A 24,618-nucleotide genomic window follows, 5' to 3' on the forward strand; every position below is an offset into this window, starting at 1 on the left:
ATATCAACTTTATTGTCTAGTGCACATCACTGTCTTATTTATAATTTGGTTTACTGGCACAGTTTTATGTACAAAGCCTGTATGAACTTCCAACACCTTCAGACAGTTGGTAAGATTACTTTGTTCATTTTTACGGTAGCCAGCTGCTGCTTTATTTAATTATACATAGGTCACTGTAGTGATTTGTAAACAACTTGTTATTGGGTCACTCTTACTCTGCCCAACATAAGATCCCATTTTCATTTCACACCCGCCAGTCTCGCCCCCTAATGGCCATCCTAACTAATTACACTGACCGGCTCTGTTAACATCCTACTATGCAAGTCAATTACACCACACCAGCATTTTTTTTCTGAATTTAATCTCATCTGACCTCATTACATGAGCAAGATGTAAATTAACCTTCAGAGCACATTAAAGCTGTCCATTTGATTTTGTTGATTTATATTTATATAATTTACATAACTGTGTATCCTCTTGACCAGATCTCTGGTCATGCTAGAATAGATATAAACATCTACTTGCGGTCACATGGCACAGCTCTAGTTGGTATTATATCCTGCTTCATAGCCTGGTTGTAGTGAGTGGTGGTCTTATGACCCTTCTGTTATTTTTACGCCTTTAGCAATTTTTAGCCATTTTGAACCTGTGTCTCTATCTAAACTGGGTAAAATTGTCACCCAAATCAAGTCTGGCTCTCCCAGTGATGTTCTTCCCCCTCGCTTTTTTAAAGAAGTTTGGGGCACTATTGGACCTGATATTCAAAGGCTTATAAACAGCAGCCTGACTTTAAAAATTACAGGTACATGGCCTAAACAGGCAGTGGTCCAGCCTCTGCTGAAACGCCCTGGCTTGGATGCCTCTTTGTTGAGTAATTTCAGACCTATTTCAAAGCTTCCTTTTGTTTCTAAAATTTTAGAAAAAGAAGTGTGCTCACAGCTGCAGACTTTTTTAGAGAGTCAAAACATTTTTGAGGTATTTCAATCTGGTTTTAAAGCACTTCACAGCACAGAGACTGCACTTTTGAGAGTTTTTAATGATATCTTACTAACTGCTGACTCTGGGAAGTCTGTCTTACTTGTGCTTTTGGATCTCACAGCAGCTTTTGATACAGTAGATCACAATATTTTGATTTATCGTCTAGAACATCATGTTGGAATTAGAGGCACTGCCTTGGAGTGGTTTAAGTCATACCTCTCTGATAGAAGTTTTTCTGTCTCACTTGGTAAATTTCATTCATCTTCCGCCCCCCTCCCATGTAGTGTACCTCAAGGATCCATCCTTGGGCCCCTTCTTTTTAGTATTTATTTACTTCCCCTTGGCCATATTATTAAAAAACAAAGTCTCATTTCATTTTTATGCAGATGATTGTAAAATTTATCTACCGCTGGAACACAATGACCTTAACCCCCTCAGGCCTATTTTAGAATGTCTTAAGCATATCAGAGCATGGCTGGCTCTGAATTTTTTAAACTTTAATGAAAAGAAGACTGAAGTCATTATATTTGGGCCAAATGGACCTGGTGTCCCTCCACCTGACTTGGGTCCTCTTACATCGTGTGTCAAATCAATTGTCACCAACCTTGGAGTAAAATTTGACACAGCTCTTAAAATGGACAAACAAGTAAATACAGTGGTGAGGAAAAGCTTTTTTCAGTTGAGGCAGCTCTCTAAAGTAAAACCTTTTATTTCTTTTTGTAACTTGGAGAGAGTTTTGCACGCATTTGTGACCACTCGCCTTGATTATTGTAATGGACTTTATATTGGTATTGATCAGGCTTCACTATCATGCTTGCAAATGGTCCAGAATGCTGCTGCTCGCCTGTTGACAGGGACACGCAAACGTGAGCACATTACCGCTGTTCTTGCCTCCTTACTCTGGTTGCCTGTCCATTTTAGAATTCATTTTAAAATTTTATTGCTTGCTTTTAAAGTCTTAAATGGCCTGGCTCCTTCTTACCTGTCAGACCTTCTACACCGATACACTCCACAAAGGTCTCTCAGATCATCTGACCAGTCACTCCTTGCTGTCCCCATGTCGAGACTGAAACACCGAGGGGACCGAGCTTTCGCTGTTGTGGCCTCCAAACTATGGAACAAACTGCCCCTCCATATTAGGTTGGCCCCAACACTTGAAATGTTTAAATCACTTTTAAAAACACACTTTTTTTCAAAGGCTTTCTAGGAGTATTATCACAGTCAGTTTGTAGTCAGTTTTTAGTCAGCTGTTGGTCATTCTTAATCTTTTTACTTTGTTAATCTTATTCATTGTATATCTTATTGTTTATTTTACTCATGTTTTGATATTTAATATATACACTGATTTATTTTATCTTCTTTTTCAATTATATATTTATTTTGTTTATTGATTTCATTGTATGCTTAATGTATGGTTTTTAACTGCTCTCTCTGTTTTATTATTGGAAAGCACTTTTAAAAACAACAAAGTTGACCAAAGTGCTATATAAATAAAGTTGGATTGGATAACAAAACACAATAGCTGGTTATGACACACACACACACACACACACACACACACACTCTTTAGGTGTGGGGTTAACTTGTGATCATGGATAAGGCCGATTTAACTTTAGCAAAGTTTTGTTTGACAGAACAGTAAACCTGTATGCTACGCGTCTATGTGCACTGGTTTAGTTTCAGCTGAAGTGTGGGGTTTTTGTTGTTTCTTTCCTTTGCTCTTTAAATGTGTGAATCTGTGCCAGTGCATTTCTGACTGCTACTCTGCTCCCTCCATTTGTTACGGTCGATCAAACACAAGAGAGACAGTTGAAGGATTCATTTATTTAAATGGTATGATTGTGATATGCTTCAAAAATGGCAGTTTGTTTCATTTAAATGTGTTTTGTGACATTTCCTACTCCTGACTAAGTCTCCACTTAATAAGATTTTGATTGTTTGATTTTAAACTAGCAGATTTAAAACCTCTGTACTGGGGCAAGATTACAAGGATTATGTCATCGTCTAAATAGCTGTGGAACTAAACCTAACGCATTAGATCTGAATATTCTTAACTTAGCAATGCGGCTGTGCCAACTCTCATGCACGATGATACAGACATACATTTTTACATAAAATATCAGTCATATAGCAACACCATGAATTTAAGCTCCCTGGTGTGCACAACAACAAGACCTCTGAGACTGACAGCCATGTCAGTATCTGATGATCATTTAATAAGACGAGACCTACTTCAGCAACCTGCAAAGCAACACAATGCTTTAAAAATAAGCAAGAAAACTGACCAAGATAAAGGTAAAAACAACAAACTTGTTTCACCACTTAAGGCAAAAACACCACTCACTACAACCAGGCTATGAAGCAGGATATAATACCAACGAGAGCTGTGCCATGTGACCGCAAAAATCATTGGTACAACATTTTACCTCAACTTGGATTGATGAAAAATTATTTTCAGAACCAAAAGAATACACATGCACACATACAGACACACACACTCTCTCTCTCTTCATTTGCTCAACTAAAACCTGGGATTTTCTTCTTTTTTTTTTTTATACGACGGTGCTTCAAATGCTGTAACAGATTGGTGATATTACTTTTGGCCACCGGAACAATTTTCACTCTGATTTTTTCTTTTGTTTGATGTTGTCTTTACTTAAGTCAAAAATGTGTTGAAAGAATGGACACAGCATTTTAATTTACAAATTGCTCGAGTTGTGCAGTCAGCTCAGCGTTTGAGTTTTCCTCCATCATGTTTCCATGTTGCAGATTGGGCTGGGTAGACTCATAACAACACAAAGTATATAATAGGGGAGAGTCTAAACAGAATAAAAAATAAATAACTGACATGGACAAGCTAACACTGATCAGAGGTTCTGAATGTCAGTTTTAATTCATTTTTGATCAAACCCCTAGCCCTATTAGCAACTGGTGATGTGTGACCCAGAAGTAAACACATGACTCAACCAGCACTTGTTAGTTGCACTCCATTTAACAGGAAAATGTGATTACACAGTGATAAAGGAGGGCTTTAAGGAGCTGGTTAAAAAGCTTAAGCCAAGATACAACATCCCACAGAGAAAATATTTTTTTATTTTTTACTATGTGACAATACTGTGCAGCTCCCGAGGAGTTACAAGGTTAAATTATTTTAGTTACTGTTAAGGTATTAAGCAGTTATGCTATACTTAAACTTTCCAGAGAAAACGCCTTGTAGGATACTTTTGTAATTACATTTGACTTATGCTGTGTCACTGGACATTATGCTGATAGTAGCTCAATGGAAAGTGAAGACTGAAAATGTCCATTTTGTTCATGCTAACATATGCAAAAATATAATTGACATTGATAAAGTTATTTCAAGAGTTCCTTGAAATATTGTGATATAATTTTGTCAGCATATTGCCCACACCTACTTAGCAGCTATATATTCAGAGTTGTTTTGACAATTAGAGGCCAAATCCTACAAGTGATTATAGAAATGCATATATAAAAACACTTTATAACTGCCTGATTAAATTACTAAACTGAGTCTCTAGGACAGCTCATCATTTCCTTTAATATCCTGATCAATCCTGTCCTCATGTCAGGGATAATTTATTACTAATGTTAATGTTATTGCTGTTGTGTTAGCTTATAGGTATAACACTCAGTTTAAAAAAAAAAAAAAGGTTGAAAGGTTTGTGCTGCTATTTGATACCTCAGGTATATATCAAACTGGAAACTACACAAACTAGAGCTCTTGTTAACATTTTATGTTAATTTGAGCAGTTGTAGAATTAGTCTTCAATGCTGTAAAAAACAAAAACAAAAAAACATAACCATCCACTTGTATCTGACATCTTAATCTGTAATAGATGTAAAACTAATGAGGGGAAATTCATATCTATCAAGGATGTTTGGTGATTCTAGAATAATGTGTGTTTATGTGCGTTTCAGCAAGACAAAACACCAGAATTGTAGGATCTGTTTTTGCAGTTTAACACATTCTTTAAAAAGAATCATGTCTTCAACTCAGCTAAGCAACTACAGGAGGGACATGAATGCCATCATAATCTTATGCGTGCCATACATGCTACAGTCACACAGGTCTGTAACCACTCAGTCAATTGCCATCTTCACATAAGTTTGGTATGCCAAAGGCCAAGTCTGCTATCAGTTTGCAACTGAATGGGGTCTGCGAGTGGGACAAATCGACAAAAACCACACATCTGTTGCCATCTACAAACAAGTCTTCCCAAAAACTGCTTACATTTACTGTCTAACGAGAACCCCAAATTTAAAACAAATTTAGAAATTCTTCCACAAATGCATTAAAGTATTTTAACTGCAAAACGACACTGATACTTGGCAAAAAGGTGGCAATCATTTGAGTTGAGTCCCCCCCCGTTGCATCGCAGATGACTTGTGCTCATCAGTGCAGACCAACTTCCAGCTATTGCAACATGTTGGCAGTCTTTCTGCATTCATAAATTTGACAGTGATTATTTGCAAATCTTCATCTGTTTGAGTGTGAATCTGAATCCCACCAGCCAATACGTCCAATCACCTTGCATTCAAACGTGGTTCCTGCAACTGCTTGCAATTGGATAATGAACCTGGAAAAAAAATTCAATGAAGCTACCAGACATTTTTTTTCTAGTTGTAACGAGGTTCTGTCCTGTTTTACTCTAGGAAAGTTGAGTCGTCTTCTTTGAAAAGAATTAAAGGGTGAGCTGTGCTACTAGGCTCACATGTCATATTTACTAACAGCTATAGATTGTCAGATACCTCAGTGTATATTATTTTGAAACATCAAACATTAGCCATAATGTGACTGCATGCATTCAGACTTGTGTTGTATTAAAAGTGATGCTTAACCAGATCAGGTCTGTCACTAAAACTCCTATTGTAGTGTTTAAGAGAGACCAGGGTACATATTCAGACATAAGTTCAAATGCCTGATTACCTGAAACAAGTGGATAAATTGAAAGAGACTTTAAGCATTGTGGCTATTAAATTTGCAGAGAAATATAATTTTAACAACAATAATAACAATATCATTATCCTCATCAAGCTGTTCTGTGATCCTAGGACAGGCAACTAAAACAAAGGCTTTCCTAAGATTTCTCAAATGCAAAATGAAATTTGAAGACTGCGTATCTGTGACATATTATAAATAATTCATAGGATATTATGAATAGCTTCTTTGTATAATTAGACTTGGAGAGTTGTCCCCTTCAGCCACTTCTGTCATGTAAGCCTGGGAGAAAAAAAAAAGAAAAAAAAGAAAAGAAACAACCCTTTCCACTCTAATTATAAAAGTTCTTCAGGCCAATAAGCTACGTTATAATTCACCTATCAGTTTTTATGTTTATAGAAACTATGAAGTCTGTCAGAGAGGAGGCTGTTTGTTTACTTGATTTAGATAGGATACTTTGTTTTTCTTTAGTAATCACTCAAATTGCATTTAACACATGCTATAATTATTTTATGCCATTTAACTGTAAAAAGCAATTCCCGAGATACCAGAAAACAATTAGATCACAATTAGATTTCTATTAAAGCAGTATCAGCAAAACTACAATGTTACATTACCATTTTACGTTCCCACTGTGTGTATTAAACCCGTGTTATAATAATATTTACCTCAATTAAATTTAACAGTCAAATCTTGTTTTAACTTAATTAAATCTATTTCAAGCCAGGCAGCTCATTAGATTGTATGCTTACAACTAAGCCAGCCAAAGACACACATGCACACACAAGCTTTTGGCAGATATGACAAACATGGGATATGCAACACTGTAAATGTATGTTTATAACCCTATACACACACATTTCTACGATTTTATTTTTATTTCCTGGATTTGACGTAAAGCATGCGTTTTGCTTATTTAGTTTGCTCTGCACTGGAACTTTCCCGACCTGGCTGCACTTATCTGAGGCTTTCACTCTGATGTTAAAGAGAGCTTATGAAACTCCTTCTCTGGTTCTCTTTCTTTTCAGAGATCTCATTGTTAAAGCCTGCAGAGCTAGAGTGAACACACCAGGGAGGAAATACTGGACACAGTTCTAATGCCTTTCATCTTTGCAGACTGGGAACAGCTTCCTGTTATTCAATGGACACACTAATTAGCATGAATACAAACATTTACTTAGCCTAGACAAAGATGTGAACACACGCACGCATACACGCACAAAACCACAGTACAGTGAAAACACAGTGACTCGATCGTCTTAATTCATTTTCACCACACCAGGTCTTTTGCGCAGTTCTTCCCAGAGCAGCGTGCCACCCGGTCCAACAACGCTTTTACGTAATATTTCCTTTTCTTTGAAGTGGCACAGCTAAATGAGTTTTCAAATCTCCATAGGTTTCACTACCACAGAGAAACAACCACAACTTGATAGGCAGCACTTACATTCAATTATTTTTGTCTCTCTCACACACACACACACACACACAAATTTCTTTTCAATAAAGCATTGTGACTCATTACCAGTCCATTCTGAATACTGAGGCACTGCTTCAGAGCCCTCTATTCTAAAATTATGCAGATACAGTGCTCTGCTGCACTTCACATACATCAAGTAAAAAGATACAGTGAAATCCTGTGGGGGAGCAGAAACAATGATGGAAATGAAATGCTTCATTAAGCAACAGCTATGGCTTTTGTTTTGACAGACTGATGAATTCGGAAGTTCCTTTACGTACACAGACTTGCACTGCCTCAGAGCTCTTCTTTGTGTACAGAGGTCTTTATCATTTTATTGGTATGAGTACAATAATGAAATTATCAGCCGAAAACAAATGGATCAGTTTTTTTGTGATTTTACACGGTTTATGTTGGTGACCTTGTGAGCCTACATCTCAAACATCACATTAAATAAAACATTTTAGCTTTCCGTTGCTCCGTCTGAAAAGTGACGAAGGAAGAGATGCTGTACTTTTGAGACCTTTTCCCTCGTCTCACTGACGAGAGAGTTCTCAGTTATAAAATGCTTTACAAATCCAAACATCACGGGTAACAGGTGGACTTTGCCCAGCTGCACTGAAACGGGAAACAATGAAAAATCACTGACTGCTTAAGAGACAGAGTGAATGTGGACAGTGTATCCTTGGGTTCTTAACATAAAACTCATTGTTGTTAGACTGATTTTTAGTTTTAGTGTCCTTATTTTCCACTGAGTTTCCACTGAGTTACTGGTTCTGTTACTAGAAATCTCCAATTTTAGAAAATGTGTCGTTTGACTCTTTTAATTGTTGTTTTTGCTGTCTTTGATGGTTGTAAAAATGGTTTATATGACCTTTAGCTGAGATTGGGAGGTTTCTGTGGATACCACAGATGCCCATATTTACATAACCGACCTCATGTCACAGCCGATGAAACGGAAGTGTGGGATCATCTTAATCGAGACGATAGAGACATTCAAAGAGCATTGGACGTACTTCAAGAGACCCGGAGAACTATTCCTGAAGACTGTTTAAAGAAATTACAAGAAAGTTCGGGTTGTGTTGAAGAACAAAGATGGTCATGCCAGATATTGACCTTCAAGCTTGTTAGAACTGTACAAACACAGTTTTTGCCTTAAATTGCCATTTTTACATGTTTCAATAAATCAATGCACTTTCCCATTTCAAAGCAAATGTGGAGTGGCTTAAGACTTTTGCACAGTGCTTTGTATTTGGAATTATGGAGTGGAACTCCTGTATGAGCAGTTTATTGCCTTTTCAGTAATGTTGGGTCGTAGACAAATACATGACAACATCTACCGCAGACCTGTATATACACAAAAAAGAAAAAAAAATACACGTTTTGGATTCAATCCATAACCCAACCTCATCTCTTTACCCACCAAGATGATGAGCATGTGGACATTTCCCTCCACAGCTGTTAAATTGAATTTAGTTCACAGCAGCTCCAGAAGTTTCATCCGCTTCCACCATCCCCACCCAAATTCACGTGGCTCTTGGCACAGACTGGGAACTTAACTGTAGCTGTTGGATTCTGGACAGTGCTTCATCACATCTGTGCTGCCCAAACTCCTGTGGCAGCCCAGAGGGGGACATATCTATAAATCTAACCATCACATTACCCTGACACTAAGTTGGCAGCAAGATGCACAAGAACAGTGAAGATGTTAAGAACAAACAACACGGCCAGTAATGATCTAAACGACTCCACGTGGTGGTGGATATTTTGCCACTCTAAATCCATCTTTCTCACCAGTTTCTTTCACTCACTTTCCATCCAACTCATTTCTCCCATTTGCTTTCCTGCCCGTCTTTCTGCCCATGGTATCTCTTTTCACTTTAGTTTGTCCTACAACTTCCAAAGAAATAATTCCAATCCAAATGTGGTCATTGAGTCATTAAGTGCAATTACCATCTCTGAAGTGAGGAGTGACTCATCTGGGTTTTTCGCAATACATCTGCGCACTTTGCACAACTGCCAGTTAATGTCAACCCACTGACTCATTCTGCACTCTACCCACTCACGGGGAAAAGAAAAAAAATTAACTGCTGTATCCAGCTCCATGTTCTATGACAACTCTCATGGGTAGCTTTCACATGTTTGCCCACCGACTGAGAAAGTTCATCGCATACAAGATAATGTAGTTGACTGACTTAGAAGTTACCGTTTTATCTTTATGTGCAAAGACAGCACCAATTCTACATGTGCATGCATGAATGAGGTGTCAAACATGTGAGCCAACTCATGCACAGCACCTTCACATTATGTGTCTAAAAGCTACATGCTTAGATGTGTATATGCACACTATACCCAACAGTCAAGATGAGCATATGGACACGAACTTTTCCTCTCCCAATGTAATCCGACCGAACACTCTTTCACTGTTAGATCCTGCCTAATCCTGTCATCACGTCACAGATGTTATATAATTTTAAATTATTAATGAAATGACCACAAGCACAACTTTCTTGTGTGTGATGCTGGTGCTTAATAAACTTGGAGGGAAGACCATTAGGCAGCAGGAAGCAACAAACAAAACCTCAGCTCTGTTGACATTTTGTCAAATCCTAGATTTGGTTACACGCTTTGAGATTCTCTCTTATTTGTAGATAAACAGCAAGTTCTGGGAGCGTTTTCTGTAGCACCAAAACACCCTGAGATATCCATTAAAAAGTATGGTGCATTGTCTTGATGTGGCGTATTATTTCAGATTATACCTAAATGAAACAGCAGCACTGTTTCTACAATGCCTGTGTATTCATGGTTTATGCAAATGGTTGGCATTCATTCAAAGGTTTGATCCTTAGGCCTTCTTAGTAGGTAGTAGTGAAGCATTTACTAAAGAGTATGCTTTGTTCTGACCCAAGGCAGGGGTCAGTTGTAGGGTATTAAAGGCCTCGAGGCAATCACTGAGCAGAACTTGATACCATTATTTTCAAAACTACTGGGCTACCACTGCTGAAGTATGTACGGATGTGCATTTCACACACACAGTTCATCATCAATACACACATGCACGATCAACACTGAGTGAGCCAATCAATAGTTTGCAATTCTGAGTTTATTAACAGCCACCATTCATGGCGAGCCTTGTTTTACGTCTTAGCTCCAGCACATCACAGGGCTAATATAATCAAGAGTGTTCCAGCTTGTACTTAGATTACAGACCAGTGTGTGTTCTCCACAGTGTCTATTTTTCACTGATGACTTTTTCGCCTTCTCTTTTTGCAACCATCTCAGGGAGTTCAGGCAAAGACAAATAAGAGAAGATAAATTGGAGAGAAAGAGCAGAAACCGAGGGAGGGAGAAACCATGATAGACCCACAGGAAGAAAGAGAAAGGTTATGATAGAGAAGAGAGACAACAGAAGAGAGAGGGCAGAAAGTTAAAGATAGGGAGAGAAAGGTGTGTGTAGGGTGTGATGGATGAAGCTGAAACAGATGAGGAGAGGAGGGAGGTAAGTACGTTCTCCACCAGCTACCTCACTGTCAGACACTCAGCTGTGCAGCACGAGTAGGTGGCTAGTGAGAGGTGTGTGTGTGTTCTGCATAGCATGTGTGTGTATGCCACATGTACCGTGAGTCTGGGGACCAGTGGGGGGTTGACAGATTATCTGTCGACAAGCAAGCTGGAGGGTTCCCTCTCTCTTTTTCACTGCTCATTTTCCTGAGTTACTCACAGGCTCTGTTTTCTGCAGCGGTCAAGGTCACTGCAACACAGTGAAAGTTTGGAAGGCACACGATACCAAGAGCTCAGTGGTGAGTCAGCACTTTTCCACTCCTCTGCTTATTTTAAATTGCCAGATTGGCACAAGAGCAAGTTTAAAAGCTGTTAATTATCAAATTGTATCTCCATTGCATGACACTGCTGGTGGCATTATGGGTAAAAACTACTCTTTGTTAATAAAATGTCAAATCTGCTGTTGCAACACAGCGTTACAGATGTTTTGGCCATGTTATTTCATGCTCTTTTGTTCACATCCAGTTTTTACACAAACTGCCTCTAATTCAAGAAGGATTTCTGCTTTCAATAAAAATAAATCTGTGTCGTTCTGTCACAAATTATAGTTTTACTATCCGCACTTACAATAAGTGTTTAGTCATAATTTGAGTCTCTCTTAGCTTTCCTCTCTGCATTTTAGAAAGCTTTTATATTGAGAAAATGGGCTGGCAGAAAACAGATCTGATTTTACAGATCGCTTTATCACCATTAATGAGAATCAACCAACAAATTCACAAAACTAGTCTTTGAGTAGGCATGCAGCCACAAACAAAGCTTGAAACCCCATTCACCTGGACATTTCAACTTCCATTTGAGTCTGCTCAACAAACGGAGCGGTTACAGCATATTGGACTTGAGCTGATCCCAGGCCTGCCTCTAGCTCAGCTTGGCAGGATAACAGATAAAAGCCACAATGTCAGCTCCAATAACAGCACAGAATCAAAGGCAAAAAAAGACAAGATTTACATGTTGGACATTTAACATTTAAGCCATCATTCTCAAATTAGTTGCGGTCTTGTTGCACAATGACCTTAAGTCCTTGCTAGAGAAGACCATAATGTCTAAATTACGCTGTAAATGTTGTTGGTGTTCCAAAACATTAAAACCACATCCCCCACAAGTCTTTGGCTTATTAAGAAAGTAATGGTATCTCCTTCCACAACTAGGCATTGCTCATTTTACCATCACTAACTGAAAGAAAGCCAGATATGCACTGGAATAGCTGCAGCCTTTTCCTTCTTTGTGCTAGAAACCAAACCAAAGAGCACAGCTGAACATGACAAAACTTACAAACACATTGTTCTTTAGGTTACCAAATAATGAATAAAGTCAGAGATGCAAGGGTGTTTTCACTCCTGTGCTGTTTACTCCATTTAGCCAAAGTTGTTCAATTGCAGGTGTAAACATGGTAACTGCACTAGGGTGAGCACCCCCCCACCCCCCCAAAACCCCAAGCTCCTTTAGAGGAGGTCGCCTGAATCTGGTTTGTTTATGGTGAGAACATGAAGCAACATCAATCCTACCCAAGCACCAGGCATAAGCTGCAGGTGTGAGCTAAATGCCTTTACCTAGTCAGGTATGCTTTGTGTACTTCCCAGCATCCCAGAATACAAACTGTGACAACTAGCTGTAACATGAACATTATTCACTAGTCCAGAACATGGCTCCTTCTTCATGCATTTATTTTTGTTGCTCCTGCTCCAGACAGTTTTGGTTTGCTTGGAGTTCACTTGGGGTTTTCTCTGTGTCAATGGAAACCAAACCACAGGAAAAAGCAAAAAATTTCAAACTCATCAACTGATTCAGACCCGAGTAAACAAACTATAGTTATGAAAACACCCAAAATGATGCATCCAGAACCTAACAAACACCTCATCTAAAGCTTAGGCTGGAATAATTCTGGGTTGTGCACTGTTATAGTCAGTCATGAAAGGTCATAAATTATTCACTGATGCTAATGTTACATTTGGTAGCCTTTACATTACAGTAACTTTGTGAAAAAAGCAGCAGAAAGCACATGCTTAAATGAAGGCGTCCTACTTCCTCAGTGATATAGATCTGGACATTAATATCTGATGCACACAAATACATGAAACATTAAAGTACTTATTTTAATGGACTGCTAAACTGAACTAAAGGAAAGTCACATTAATAACAGCCAAAAACAAAAATGACATCTCCAATGACACATTCCCATGACTCCCTTTCTCCTTTACTTCTCCTTGGCTTTTATACTTCACACACACACACACACACACACACACACACACACACACTCTCTCTTCCTCTGCCTCCCTCTGTTTCACTGTCTCTCTCTGTCTATGTACTCCAGCCAACCACTGTGGGTTTTCTGGGATTCCTGTGGCTGAGTCATCTTCCACTCCGTATCATCCATAATATCATCTTCCCAAAAGTCTCCCCAGTGCTGGATGCAACTGGCCAAACATGAAAGGAGTTTGTGCATGTGCATGTATGCGTTTGTGAGTGAGGGGAGGGAGGGCGTCAGGGAAAGAGAGACCCTCTTCTCATCCAGCCGTTACTGAATCCGGGAACAGCCAAAATAGCATCAAATGACCCTCACCCAACCCTCCACTAACCCTCCAGACCAATTTCCCAGCCGGAAAGCCAACAGCACTCACACATGCTCCAACTCCATCCGAATTCTTTGTATTCCAACTAATGTGTAATCCATCCATTCATTTGCTACAGCTTTAGCTATAGCAGACACTTTTCAACATTAGCCTCCCTTTGCAGTCCTAAGAAAAAAAAAGAAAAAGAAAAAAGAAAAAAACACCCAATTCTCTGCCCACAAACCTCAATTCATGGACCTTAAACCAGCTCCAGGGTTATGCTTCACCACAGTTTCCACATCACAGAAACACAAGCCTCTTCCTTAACCATGTAGGCGACCTAATTCTTAGTGTCTCCCTTACACAAAATCCCTTAGTAAAAACATTGACTTAGCATTATAGTAATTTATCCTGTTCAGTATTTGAAGTGATTAAGTAAACGTCCATTTGGCATATTTATTGCCATTTTTAAAAACACTGTACAGCTACAAAATTAAGATTCCCTTGTCTTTCCAACAGCGTTTGTCCCAGCCTTAACCCCAGTTTCTCAAAATTCACCACACCCTTCCCCCTATCCAGGCTACCCCGATACACTCCATCCTCTCATCACCTAATGCCGAACTCTCAAATCCAGTCCCCCATAAATCCTTAGCTCTCCAAATTTCCCAGCCCAACACCCTTACCCCTCACCTCACCTCACAATCCTAGTTCATAACCCCAAGCCAAGTTCCCCATTACCCCACCCCAGAGATTGCATATAAGATCCTAAATCCCAGTCTCTGTAGCCTCTTATTCCCAGCCAAGACCACAGATGTTTCAGCCGGCCGCTCTCACAGTTTGGGGTATGAAGGCCAAACTTTTGACAGGGTGGTTTCTTTAAAAAGGCAGACTAAGGCTGCCAGACAAAACTACATGTGAAAGCTTACTTTAAAGCTTAGCTCACAAATGGCTATACATGATGAACTGTATAAATAAATACACCAGACAGATGTATATGGTAAAAATTGAATACCTTAGCATGAGAACTGCCACACATGAAGTCAGCACACCAGAAACTATGAAGAAGCATCAGGAAGCCAGGCAAATTAAGATTATTAGTCAGAGGAGAAAAAAAAAAAAATCTTAGCTGTAACTGGCCCGTTTGTGATCCAAACTGCTATCCACACTGCCAGCACACGAACCTGCCAGCCAGTGGAAAAGGCCAGAGGCTCATTAAAAACAACAGGTCCTCCTCTTCTTTTTTCCGTGGAACCTGTCACCGCATTCCTTTTTCTATGACTTGGCTCCTGACTCGGCTCCTGACTCATGGAGAGGTCAGGTTATAGGAAGTTAGTCATAATAGTGCAGACAGAGGACTTCAGATGGCCTAACCATAGCTCAGTCTCAACGCAGCTGCAGACTATTTAGCACTACTTAATCGCAAACAAAAGAGAATTACCACAGGCTCGCTAAAAGGAATTCAGTTTTATTCAAGAACCCATGTGTTGAAGGCTTCATGAGCACTTCAGACCCATGTTTTCCTGAGGTGCTAAAGGGAAAAGAAAGGGTCAAATAGGGGGTTCAGTGGGTGTATATGTCTCAAACCATTCAGCTGGGTGGGAAATTTTGCCCAGTTCAGTATAGAATAACAGCCAAAAGATCATTGTCATATGTCAAACTTGCACTTTTAACATAAAAACTAGAGCACCAAATTCCATCAGAAGCAGTGCAGCAGTTTGTCCATCAGTTATTCCATACTGACAACATTTACCTTGAAAAGTCAGACATTTATTTATACAGCTAATCCTAGTGAGACTGTTATAATTGTATTAAATGTAAAACTCAAAATCTGCATTGAGTTTAAAGTTGCAAAATTTGCCAAATTCAAGGACTTTGTTTGTTGTGTGTGAGACGGTTTTCTTGGGGACCGTTGATATTATCAAGTTTGGAAATGTTGGATTTTAAGGTTGGAGAGATTATTGGAAACCTCTCGGCTGCGTGTCTAGCTGGATTATTTGGAAAACCTAAGAACGTACCAGAACCTCCACAGGCAGGGTAAACAATGATTTGAAATCCCAAAGAGTATGAGTGCCAGTAAGTGACTCAGTGCAAGTGTGGTCCACAGAGCTCTTGCGCGAGAAGGAAAACAAACAACTAGTGATTTACAGTGATGCACCCATGTGTATAAGACAAAAAAAGTGTTGTAATCTACACCAACACATAATATAAAACACGTACAAGAACAATTTATGACTCAATATTAATCTTGTTACTTTTTTTTTTTAGCTGTATATTGTCCTGTCATAAGTTCTAACATAGCTCTAAGAGCACAGAGAGAAAATTAAATCAGTGTATCAACACAAACTATGCCAATTAAATTTTGATCTCTGTATCTGGATCTCTGTATGTGGTAAATAAATGAATTACAGATGTTGCTGAATGCATGTTTTGTCCCTGTAAGAACTAAGCAACACTGGCTATAGTATATCTAAGCAACCTCAAAAGCCAAACATTAGTGGGATCAGTTAAAAAAAAAAAAGAAATCAAATACAGTATTAACTTTTAAAAAATGTTTTATTTTACATTTTTTTTAGTTTTATAAATGACAAGTCGCTGCTTTTAGACGAAAGCTGACTGCGAAGAAGCAGGGAAGAATAAGAGGCATAGAGAACAAGGGAGAGCCCTGCTGAGAAGAAAGAGATATGGAGTAAATGTGAATGTGAGAGGGAGGAGAAGTGAGGAGAAATGAAATCAATAATGAACGGCTCCATAACAGGAACTTAATCAGAACAGCAGGTCCCTATATTGCTCCTGACTAGCACACGCATCACCGCCGTCGATTCAATTTACTCCCCAAACCCTGAAAAAATAAATAAAACATGGAAAATAAATTGAGACGCTCATTCAAATTCATTAGAACTCGTCCCTGTGTGCCTACAGTACATAATATTCCTTGAAGAAGCAGAAGAAGTAAAATGGAAGAAATGAAAATATGCCAACAGCTCGGTATTGGTTTCTAGGTGAGAATGAAAGTGAGGGTACAAAGTCATAACAGCCTCCTCAAACACCACCGCCTTATTCTTCCTCTTGTACCCACACATTATTACTGTATATAAATACACATACTGTATTTACACACAATAATAAGATATGAGCGCACACACTGGGATTAAGTACACAAATTTGCAGACTAATATCAATGCTTACGCCTACATTTAACTGTGCAAACAATTTGGGTGCTGAAGTTGATTTGAAAAATGTACAGTTTCTTGCTACTTGGCAGGAAGGTTACTGCAAACATATTGGAACCATACTGGAGTGTCGTCTGTCTCTAGTAATCCCAGACAGACTCAGTGATGTTAAGATCAGGACTACATGTATATGGGGGCCGTGCCCATCTGTTGCATGGTGCAAAAACTGATGTATCCACAATGACTTGCAACCTTTTCGCTGTTCAACTGTAACATCTTTTAGAGAACAAACATACTAGAGCAGACAGCGTAAGACTATTCAGCCAGTGTCTTTAAACACCATCTATGACAACTTAGAATTTCTATTTTTTTTATAAACACAATGAAACTAACAATGCTGTAGTTAAAATATGCGCAATGTTTCTGAAAAAAAAAAACAAAAAACAAAAAAACACCCGGGTAACAGCGCTGTACAGTGCAACACATGCGATGAAAAACAAATCAAAACTGTGAGATCAATTATTTTGCATACATAGGACTCATGCATACACTGGAGGAGAAAGCTACCCTATCAATGTAAGAAAAAATAATATTGCAATTTTAGATGGAAATAAATGTTCTGCCATTACATACGCTTATTAAAACATGATCAAAGCTTATTTGGCTGGGCAGTCTATATCCAAATTAAGAATGAACCACTGAAGAGAGAACTCAACTCAAGAGCTGCTTTTGTACTCATTTGATTCAAGTTCTTTTACTACTTTTTCAAAAACCTTTTAGCATTTATATAGCTTAGGAAGTTTTAACGTAATGGATAACAATCTAAAGATCTAATTGGTAAAAAAAACAACAAAAAAAAAACAAAACCCACAAAACAGAGTCATAAGAAACAAAGGGGACAAAAAAAAACAGTGAAATCCAAAGTTGTGTAAAAGTGCAAACCACTGTCGGGATGATGGAAGGAGGCAGGCTTTGGGTGGTCAGCCAGGCATGGGGGTTCTAATCTGATTGATGTTTTAATAGTTGGATGTGCTCCCTCAACCAACGCATTTCTTCCCCCACGTACACAGAACTCTTATTTTGCGCTCACTTTTTTCCCCACTCAGTCTTTTACAAACACCCATCTCTGTCCCTCACACCAATGCCATAACTCACTCTCACCCTTTTCTCCTCCTCCCTTCTTCTCTCCATCACTACCCTAGTCCCAGTCTTCCAGACAGCTTCATAATGGCTGGCACCTCCTCAACACTGGCTCTAATTGAAAGATGAACGAGTTTATTTGGGATTAATCCATCACTCTGTCACCTGAGGAGAGAAAGAAAGACCTAGAAGGAGAGGAGAAGAGAGACCCACGCTGCGGGAACTCATGATCTAAACAACATTTTAAATCTCATATCGCACCACAAAGTCTTAATGACCTTGTTTCACTATAAAGATACATATATATTGTGCTTGTATTCCTAAATTGGACAAGGTTTGAAGCTGTAATAAAATAGGAAAACGCTATACAGATATGTTTGTGAAACGAACAAGTACTGAGAGACAGAAGGGCTGATGGGACGTAAGAAAACTGACAAAGGACCTCTCTCCTGACAGAAGAGACAATAAGTAGCATCAATATGATCAAATAACTGGCAACTACACTGTAATTGTACCATAGACACAAATAGGCAAACTTGCTACCTTTTAATGATGCATTTTAAAATACTACAAAAGTAAAATGGGACAGGTGAAGAGTTAACTCTGAATAAAAAAGCAGCTGTGCGCATGGGTATTAAGACACCTCAGGCAAATACAACAAACCTTTTTTGCTGTTTGCCTCAGCCAAACTGTGTTCTTGTGTTTAATACTAGTGGCTCCAATGGGAGCATAACTCTGAACCCTGACAGAGGCAGGGGTATTCCTCAACTACTTACTTATAAACAAAGTGCTCCTTCATGCCGAGGGAACCACAGAATCTGCCTACTGTGCACACTTGCTGCATCATTACAACAAAAGCCAATGCAGGTAATCGTTTACACAATGCTGTAAGTCGGTACTGAGCGGGCATATTGCAGCAATTTGTGTCTCAGATGGCACGAGATATTCTTTGCATGCCTTGCAGATATTCTGCCCTTATGGGATTTGAGGGGAAAATAAAATTTTAATTACTTAGCAGATCATTTCCAAAAAAGGTAAATTATAGGAAGGAGGCTGCTTTCAGTCAGCATGGGAGGCTGAAAACTACTCATCTGACATCAAGTCCAGTTCCTCTGTTCACCGAAGGCTCCCAGATCACCCCACATACTGCCATCAGCTATTACAGTACATAAGCTACTGTGTAAATGAATTAGGCTAGAAACTGCACTACCTACTTTTGTTTTGACGAGCTGGATGAATGTGTGCTATCCACGAAAGCATCCAAATCTTTTTTTTTTTTTTTGGGGGGGGGGGGGGTCTCTTGATAAATTGTCATCACAAATGGCAAGTCTGAACTTATTTTTGTCAATTTCCAGCCTCATCAAAAAGACAGGTATTACACTGCCTCACTGCAAGACTAAGGAGACTAACATGGCTTGAAGTGGTTCCCTTTTTTTCTTCAGGCGTATCTCATAAACAAACATTCTCCAATTGTCATGTGACCATAAAAGGCCCCCTGACACTGGGTGAGTCATTTAGAGCTGAAAATAGGGGTCAATTCAAGTACTTTATATCCTGCTGAAAATTGTCTCAGTGACCATCTTTGTTACTCTCTGTTGATGTCCCTGTGCCTGGAGCCAATTCTCATGTGTCATGTGACCTGCTGAATGCAGTTTGTGTCACATGGATGGACTGAATTTCATTTTTACAGCCCAGCAGGCCATCTGAGAAGACCGAACACACCCTAGGTTAATAGCCATACAGCATGTCAAAAAGGGAGAGAAAAAACAAGACTGGAGGATTTATTTTTGTTCTTGTACAACAAAAAATAAAGTTTACAATTTGGCGGTTACCAACAACCAGACAAACAGAATGGGAGCGCTGCAGCCCCAGCTAGGACCTGATTGTATCAGTGTGATAAAACATGTACAACTAGGTAGAAAATAATTAATCAATTAATATGCTCAACTTATCATACACACCCCGTCAAAACACCTTCTGAAAGCATTAATGTATCTCACAACACAGCACTTGTACAAGTGACAAGAAAAATGACACGTCCTTCTCTATATTTTAACTGTTATCAAATCACCTTTTCATTCTGTGTCAAAGTGTGGTCACTTAAATGGCTTTAAACTCATGTTATACCAGGGCAGGATTATAAATTACTGAAGTCCAGATTTCCTCTTAAAGCATCATATTTAAGGTACAACACCTGTGCTCCAATGACCTGTAGAAAAGGCTACACTTCTGAAAAGATTAGGTTCCAGAGTTGCAGCACAATCAATATCAGAAATTTTAAAGACGAGAAAGGACTTTTGTATAGCTTTCTGCTGTGGTTTGTTCAGATGAGACTTTGCAAGCCTCATGTAATGCTATGTTCTTTTTGGTAAGAAGAGGCTTTCTCTGGTTGCCACTTTAGCTCAGTGGGTGACGAGGCAACCATATGCTGTATGGCTGGAGAGCAGTAGGCTGGGTTCGAGTCCAAACCCGCGGCCCTTTGCTGCATGTCTTCCCCCCTCTCTACCCCCGCTTTCTTGTCTATCTTCACTGTCCCTATCCAATAAAGGCAAAAAAAAAAAAAGTCCAAAAAATAATTAGAAAAGGCTTTCTCCTGACAACTCCTTCAAACAAGCCGTATTTTGTTTCAGTCTTTTTCCAGTTGTAATGAAATAAAATTGAAATAAACATTTCAAAAGCTAACCAAAGTCTGTAGAGTTTGAGATGTAGCTATTGTTTTTGTATTTTATTTCTCTAATCATTGTATGGTCTGACCTTGGTGTCAATTTGCTGAGATATGTCCACTCTTGGGAAAACTGGCATTGTGTTAACTCACACCCGAATGCGCCACACCAGCAAATTCCCAAAACATCTGCTTTAATAGAGGTGATCACACTCGTTGATAATCAGTCAAGTGCATTTGATTAGCAGCACCTGATTGCTACCCTCTTAATTCTTATGGAAGTAGTAAAGCTGTGAAAATGCTCTTTTTCACATGCCTGTACACAAAAGATTGATGTAACCACTATGCTAAGTCAGCATTTGGTTTGTGCTCTTTTGAAGTCTTGGGTTTTGCATTTTAGCCAACATGGTTTTAAGTTCTAAAGTTGTGACAAGCAAGGAGTGGATCTGACTAAGAATCAGAGGAACCCACACCCATACAGCAGTGACTTGTCAACCACAAGGTAGCCACGTCCTAAAGCATATTCTGCTGCATCATCAAGTTTACTGTAAATGGGAACAAAACTTTCAAAATACACATTATGACGTTGTGAAAAAAAAAAAAAAAAAAAAAGACTGTGAGAAACTGACTTTTTTTTGTCTTCTTTGCATTGCTTCTATTGCTTTCAAATAAAGAACATGACGTCAGCATCACTCCTTCTCTCAAGAGTTAACGGGTACCCATGAAAGGATGCTGCAAAGCAGAAATACAGCCTGTCAGCATGGCAAGTTCTAGTATGATTGTTTTGATGTATAGATAAAGGTTTTGCACAGACTTGCCCACTTCCTAGAGGAGAGTTCAACATATGAAACTTTAAAAAGGCACATCTCAAAGAATGGCTCATATCAAACCAAGTCTGTTAACGCTTTTAACTCATTTTAGTATGGTAAACTGTTCATATTTGTTTACTTTATGTACACTAACGTGGACTGTTCGTGTTGAATAAAGGAAAAAAAAAAGGTGAAAGGTCTCAGACAATGCAGCTCCCAAAGGAACTGCTGAAGTCAGTCCTCATGTACATTTAAAGGAAGCCATCAGTACAGATCCTCAGATTGTGACCAAAACAAAAAAAATCTCACATTTTCAAAAGTCAGAACATCAGCAACCAATTTTAAACGCAACACCGAGTTGGAGCATCTGGCTAGTGATTGATGATAAGAAGTAATCACTACCAAAGGATAAGATCATGCAAACAACTAACAGCTGTAGACATTCTTATAGAGCTGAATTACATTTGTAGGCTGGCCTGCTTTCAGTTGTTCTGGTTTATGCAACATTGTTTAAATGCTAAAAGACAAAAACACTTCACTCTGTGAAGCAAGGGTTTACATGGAACAATAAAAAAAATAATAATTTGAACTAATCAGTCTTTGAAAATTTAGTTCACTGTTTTTCAACTAAGTGAACTGAACTTTAAGTGTTTGCCAAGTGTGAATTTAAATGGCCATAGAGGTGGTGATAATCCATTCTAAGTAAAGCATGGAAATGGGGCCACAGTACACAGGCATGTGCTCAGTGTTAACTACATGTCCAGGTGTGCCCCAAGAGTAATGGGTATCCTGCTGCTAATGGCTGAAATGACCATGTGTGTCTCCTCAAGAGCTATGGCTGCAGACAAAGTGGACAGCTAGTGGCGCTGCTCCCAAAAATTACTTTTTAGAGGTAGACAGTGAGATTCTTCAGTGCAGAAGCTTGAAGTCTACAACCTCAATCACTGCCCGCCTGTGTCAAGGAGGGCAAAAAAGCCACTATCCTAACACTGGCTGCTTCACTTCACAAAGATTTCACAAAACTATGCTTTTATCCCTGTTTCACCAAAGGAGGACAACCACGCGTTCTTCTAGGGATGTTCTGGTGACTATTTCCTTAGTTGCATAAATGAGAAGGATAAAATCAGGTTATGTAAGGAAAACTTTTAAACAGTCCAAAATAAGAACAATTTATAGTTAGAAAACAGTTATCCAAACAAATACTGCAGGAGAATTTAGGAGCCAAATGAAAATACACAGTCCTCATCATTTCAAACAACACTGCATGCACTGCTGCTGTCACGTTATTGTTTTAAAAAACAAACAAACAACACTATCATAGTGTGTTGTTGTGTTGTAGTGCAGTTTGCACACTGAGTTATTCACTATAAGCGATATGGAAATGCCACAATGTGAATGCGGATACTGCGTTTTGATATCTCAATGTTACCATTTTAGCCTTCACCATGTTTTATTAATTTATTTATTTTTTTGGAGCCAGAAATAATAATATTTAAATGAGAGTGTGAATTGCTAAGTTTAGCTAAGGCTATAGTGTTGTTAGCGAGCAGCACCTGCTACGCATGGTCGCATATATCGGCTAATTAGTGCAAAATAACAGCTACTAAAATACTAGAATTTCACTCACCAAAACCGAAGCACAAACTTCTTGGACAAGCTGTTGAAGATGACAAGCCATATTATTTTTCAGATAATTCCAAAACAATGCACCAAAGCTGCAGCAGCACCACAAAGGTAAGACACGGGTCCGCTTCAGTGACTTCAATCAGCCCAGGTGTGGCGGCAAACCTGTCTGTGAGAGAAGCCACGCCCCTAAAACCTTTATCGAACCTAAATGGATGAGTAACCAAAACAAGAAAATGTATACAGCATATAGAGGGGAGACTATTCATAGAGGCGAAAATTGTTTTGTACCAGCCTATAAACATTCTTTTTACTGCAGTTGAATTGAAAATTGAAAATTAGGACTAATCTAATGAATAATCTGGTAGGCTTAAACCCTGCTAAATAAAGCTTTCAAGAAATTAAAAAGTGATCATTTGGATGTATAGAAAACAATAAAAGCTGAAAAAAGAGGTTTGTGGAAAGTTTTTACTTGTAATAAAGTAAGTTTAGCTGTGTGCTCGTGTCGGACACCATTTTTACCCAGGGCTTGTGCCACTGATGCTGCTGAAGTTGGATGAAGCATCTCTCAGAGCTCAGAGAGTTTCAGGATTCTAGTTGGCCTCATTGTTTTTTCACACTGTCACAAAAGACTAACCCTAACCCCCTAAGGCTGAGAACCTTGAATTTACTCAAATAGGGGATAAAATGCTGTATTAACAGATGTAAATAGGTTTACACTACCCTAGGATGTATCCATTCAACCCTTACCCTGACTCTAAAATAACTAGGTAAGGCTTGTGGGGCTAAGTAAGAAGGCCAGTTTATTCTAGTAAAGCATGATCTCTGGATATCAATAAAAGGGATCTTGTTTCAGATGTGCAGTGCTGGTCTTTGTTTAAGAATGTGATTACATTTTAAAAAGATAATGCAAAGCTTAATCGCTGTCAAGTATCCGATGGCTTCCAGATTGCATTTTGGAAATTCCTACTTTTGTTTCTTAAACCATACGATTACCTGCAATCAAACAAATCCTACTCAGACATGATTGGTCAGCAGAAACGTGGCCTACAAGCAGAAAACCAGAAAACCTACAGTACCAAAAATCTTTATCCCTGCCTAAAGCGAAAAACTATGCAAAATCTGTTCCCAGATGAAAAAGAAAACAGCAATCAAACCTGTTTATGTACAGGATTGTGTAAAGGTCTTGAGCCACCCCTCATTTCTGTATATTTTGCTTCTAAGGAGTTGGGCTTTTTAAAAATCATTTTGCGAACTAGTTTTGGATATTAGCTGTTTTTTCATTCGATTTTAGTTGAGTCCTTGAGGCTGATCATTTTCAGAGGAGTGTTCTCTTTCTTTGTTAAGCCACTTAACACTGACCTTTGAATCACACAGCCACCTTGGTTCACTACTTTAGTCCTGAAAAGTAATTTTAGATATTAACCTGTAGGCCTAACACTGACATACTGTACGGCTTCTTTCATTTCATTTCTTTATACTTTGCTTCCATTAAGCCAAACTTCCTTGAATTTTTTGTTTACTCAAGGGAAGTGTGTCTTTTTTTGTTGAATCTATGATAAATACCAAATTTGATAGGAATAAAATAGCATTTTTGCACCATGGTATGTGATTAAAACATTTGACTACACTGCACAAGTGGAGGACAAAGAAAGAAGTGGCAGGCCTTCCTTCAAATGAATACCAACTTAAGATCGTCATTTGATG

The 24,618-nt window shown here is 38.8% G+C and overlaps 1 protein-coding gene across 3 annotated transcripts in view; it reads right to left on the reverse strand.

Annotated features, from left to right (window-relative positions):
- The window catches only part of rbms3 (RNA binding motif, single stranded interacting protein), a 157,034-nt gene extending 133,947 nt beyond the window's left edge, over positions 1 to 23,087 (reverse strand). For 2 of the 3 annotated variants that reach the window (XM_019364888.2, XM_019364887.2), the window contains exon 1: positions 22,916 to 23,087. In XM_019364888.2, the coding sequence (XP_019220433.1) occupies positions 22,916 to 22,966 (51 nt within the window). In that variant the 5' untranslated portion in view covers positions 22,967 to 23,087. The remainder of the gene's footprint in view (positions 1 to 22,915) is intronic. The other variant, XM_013270446.3, reaches the window with a different exon arrangement.
- Between the last annotated feature and the right edge of the window lie 1,531 nt (positions 23,088 to 24,618).

The sequence above is a fragment of the Oreochromis niloticus genome, linkage group LG11, assembly GCF_001858045.2.
Source record: "Oreochromis niloticus isolate F11D_XX linkage group LG11, O_niloticus_UMD_NMBU, whole genome shotgun sequence".
NCBI classification, from domain to species: Eukaryota; Metazoa; Chordata; class Actinopteri; order Cichliformes; family Cichlidae; genus Oreochromis; species Oreochromis niloticus.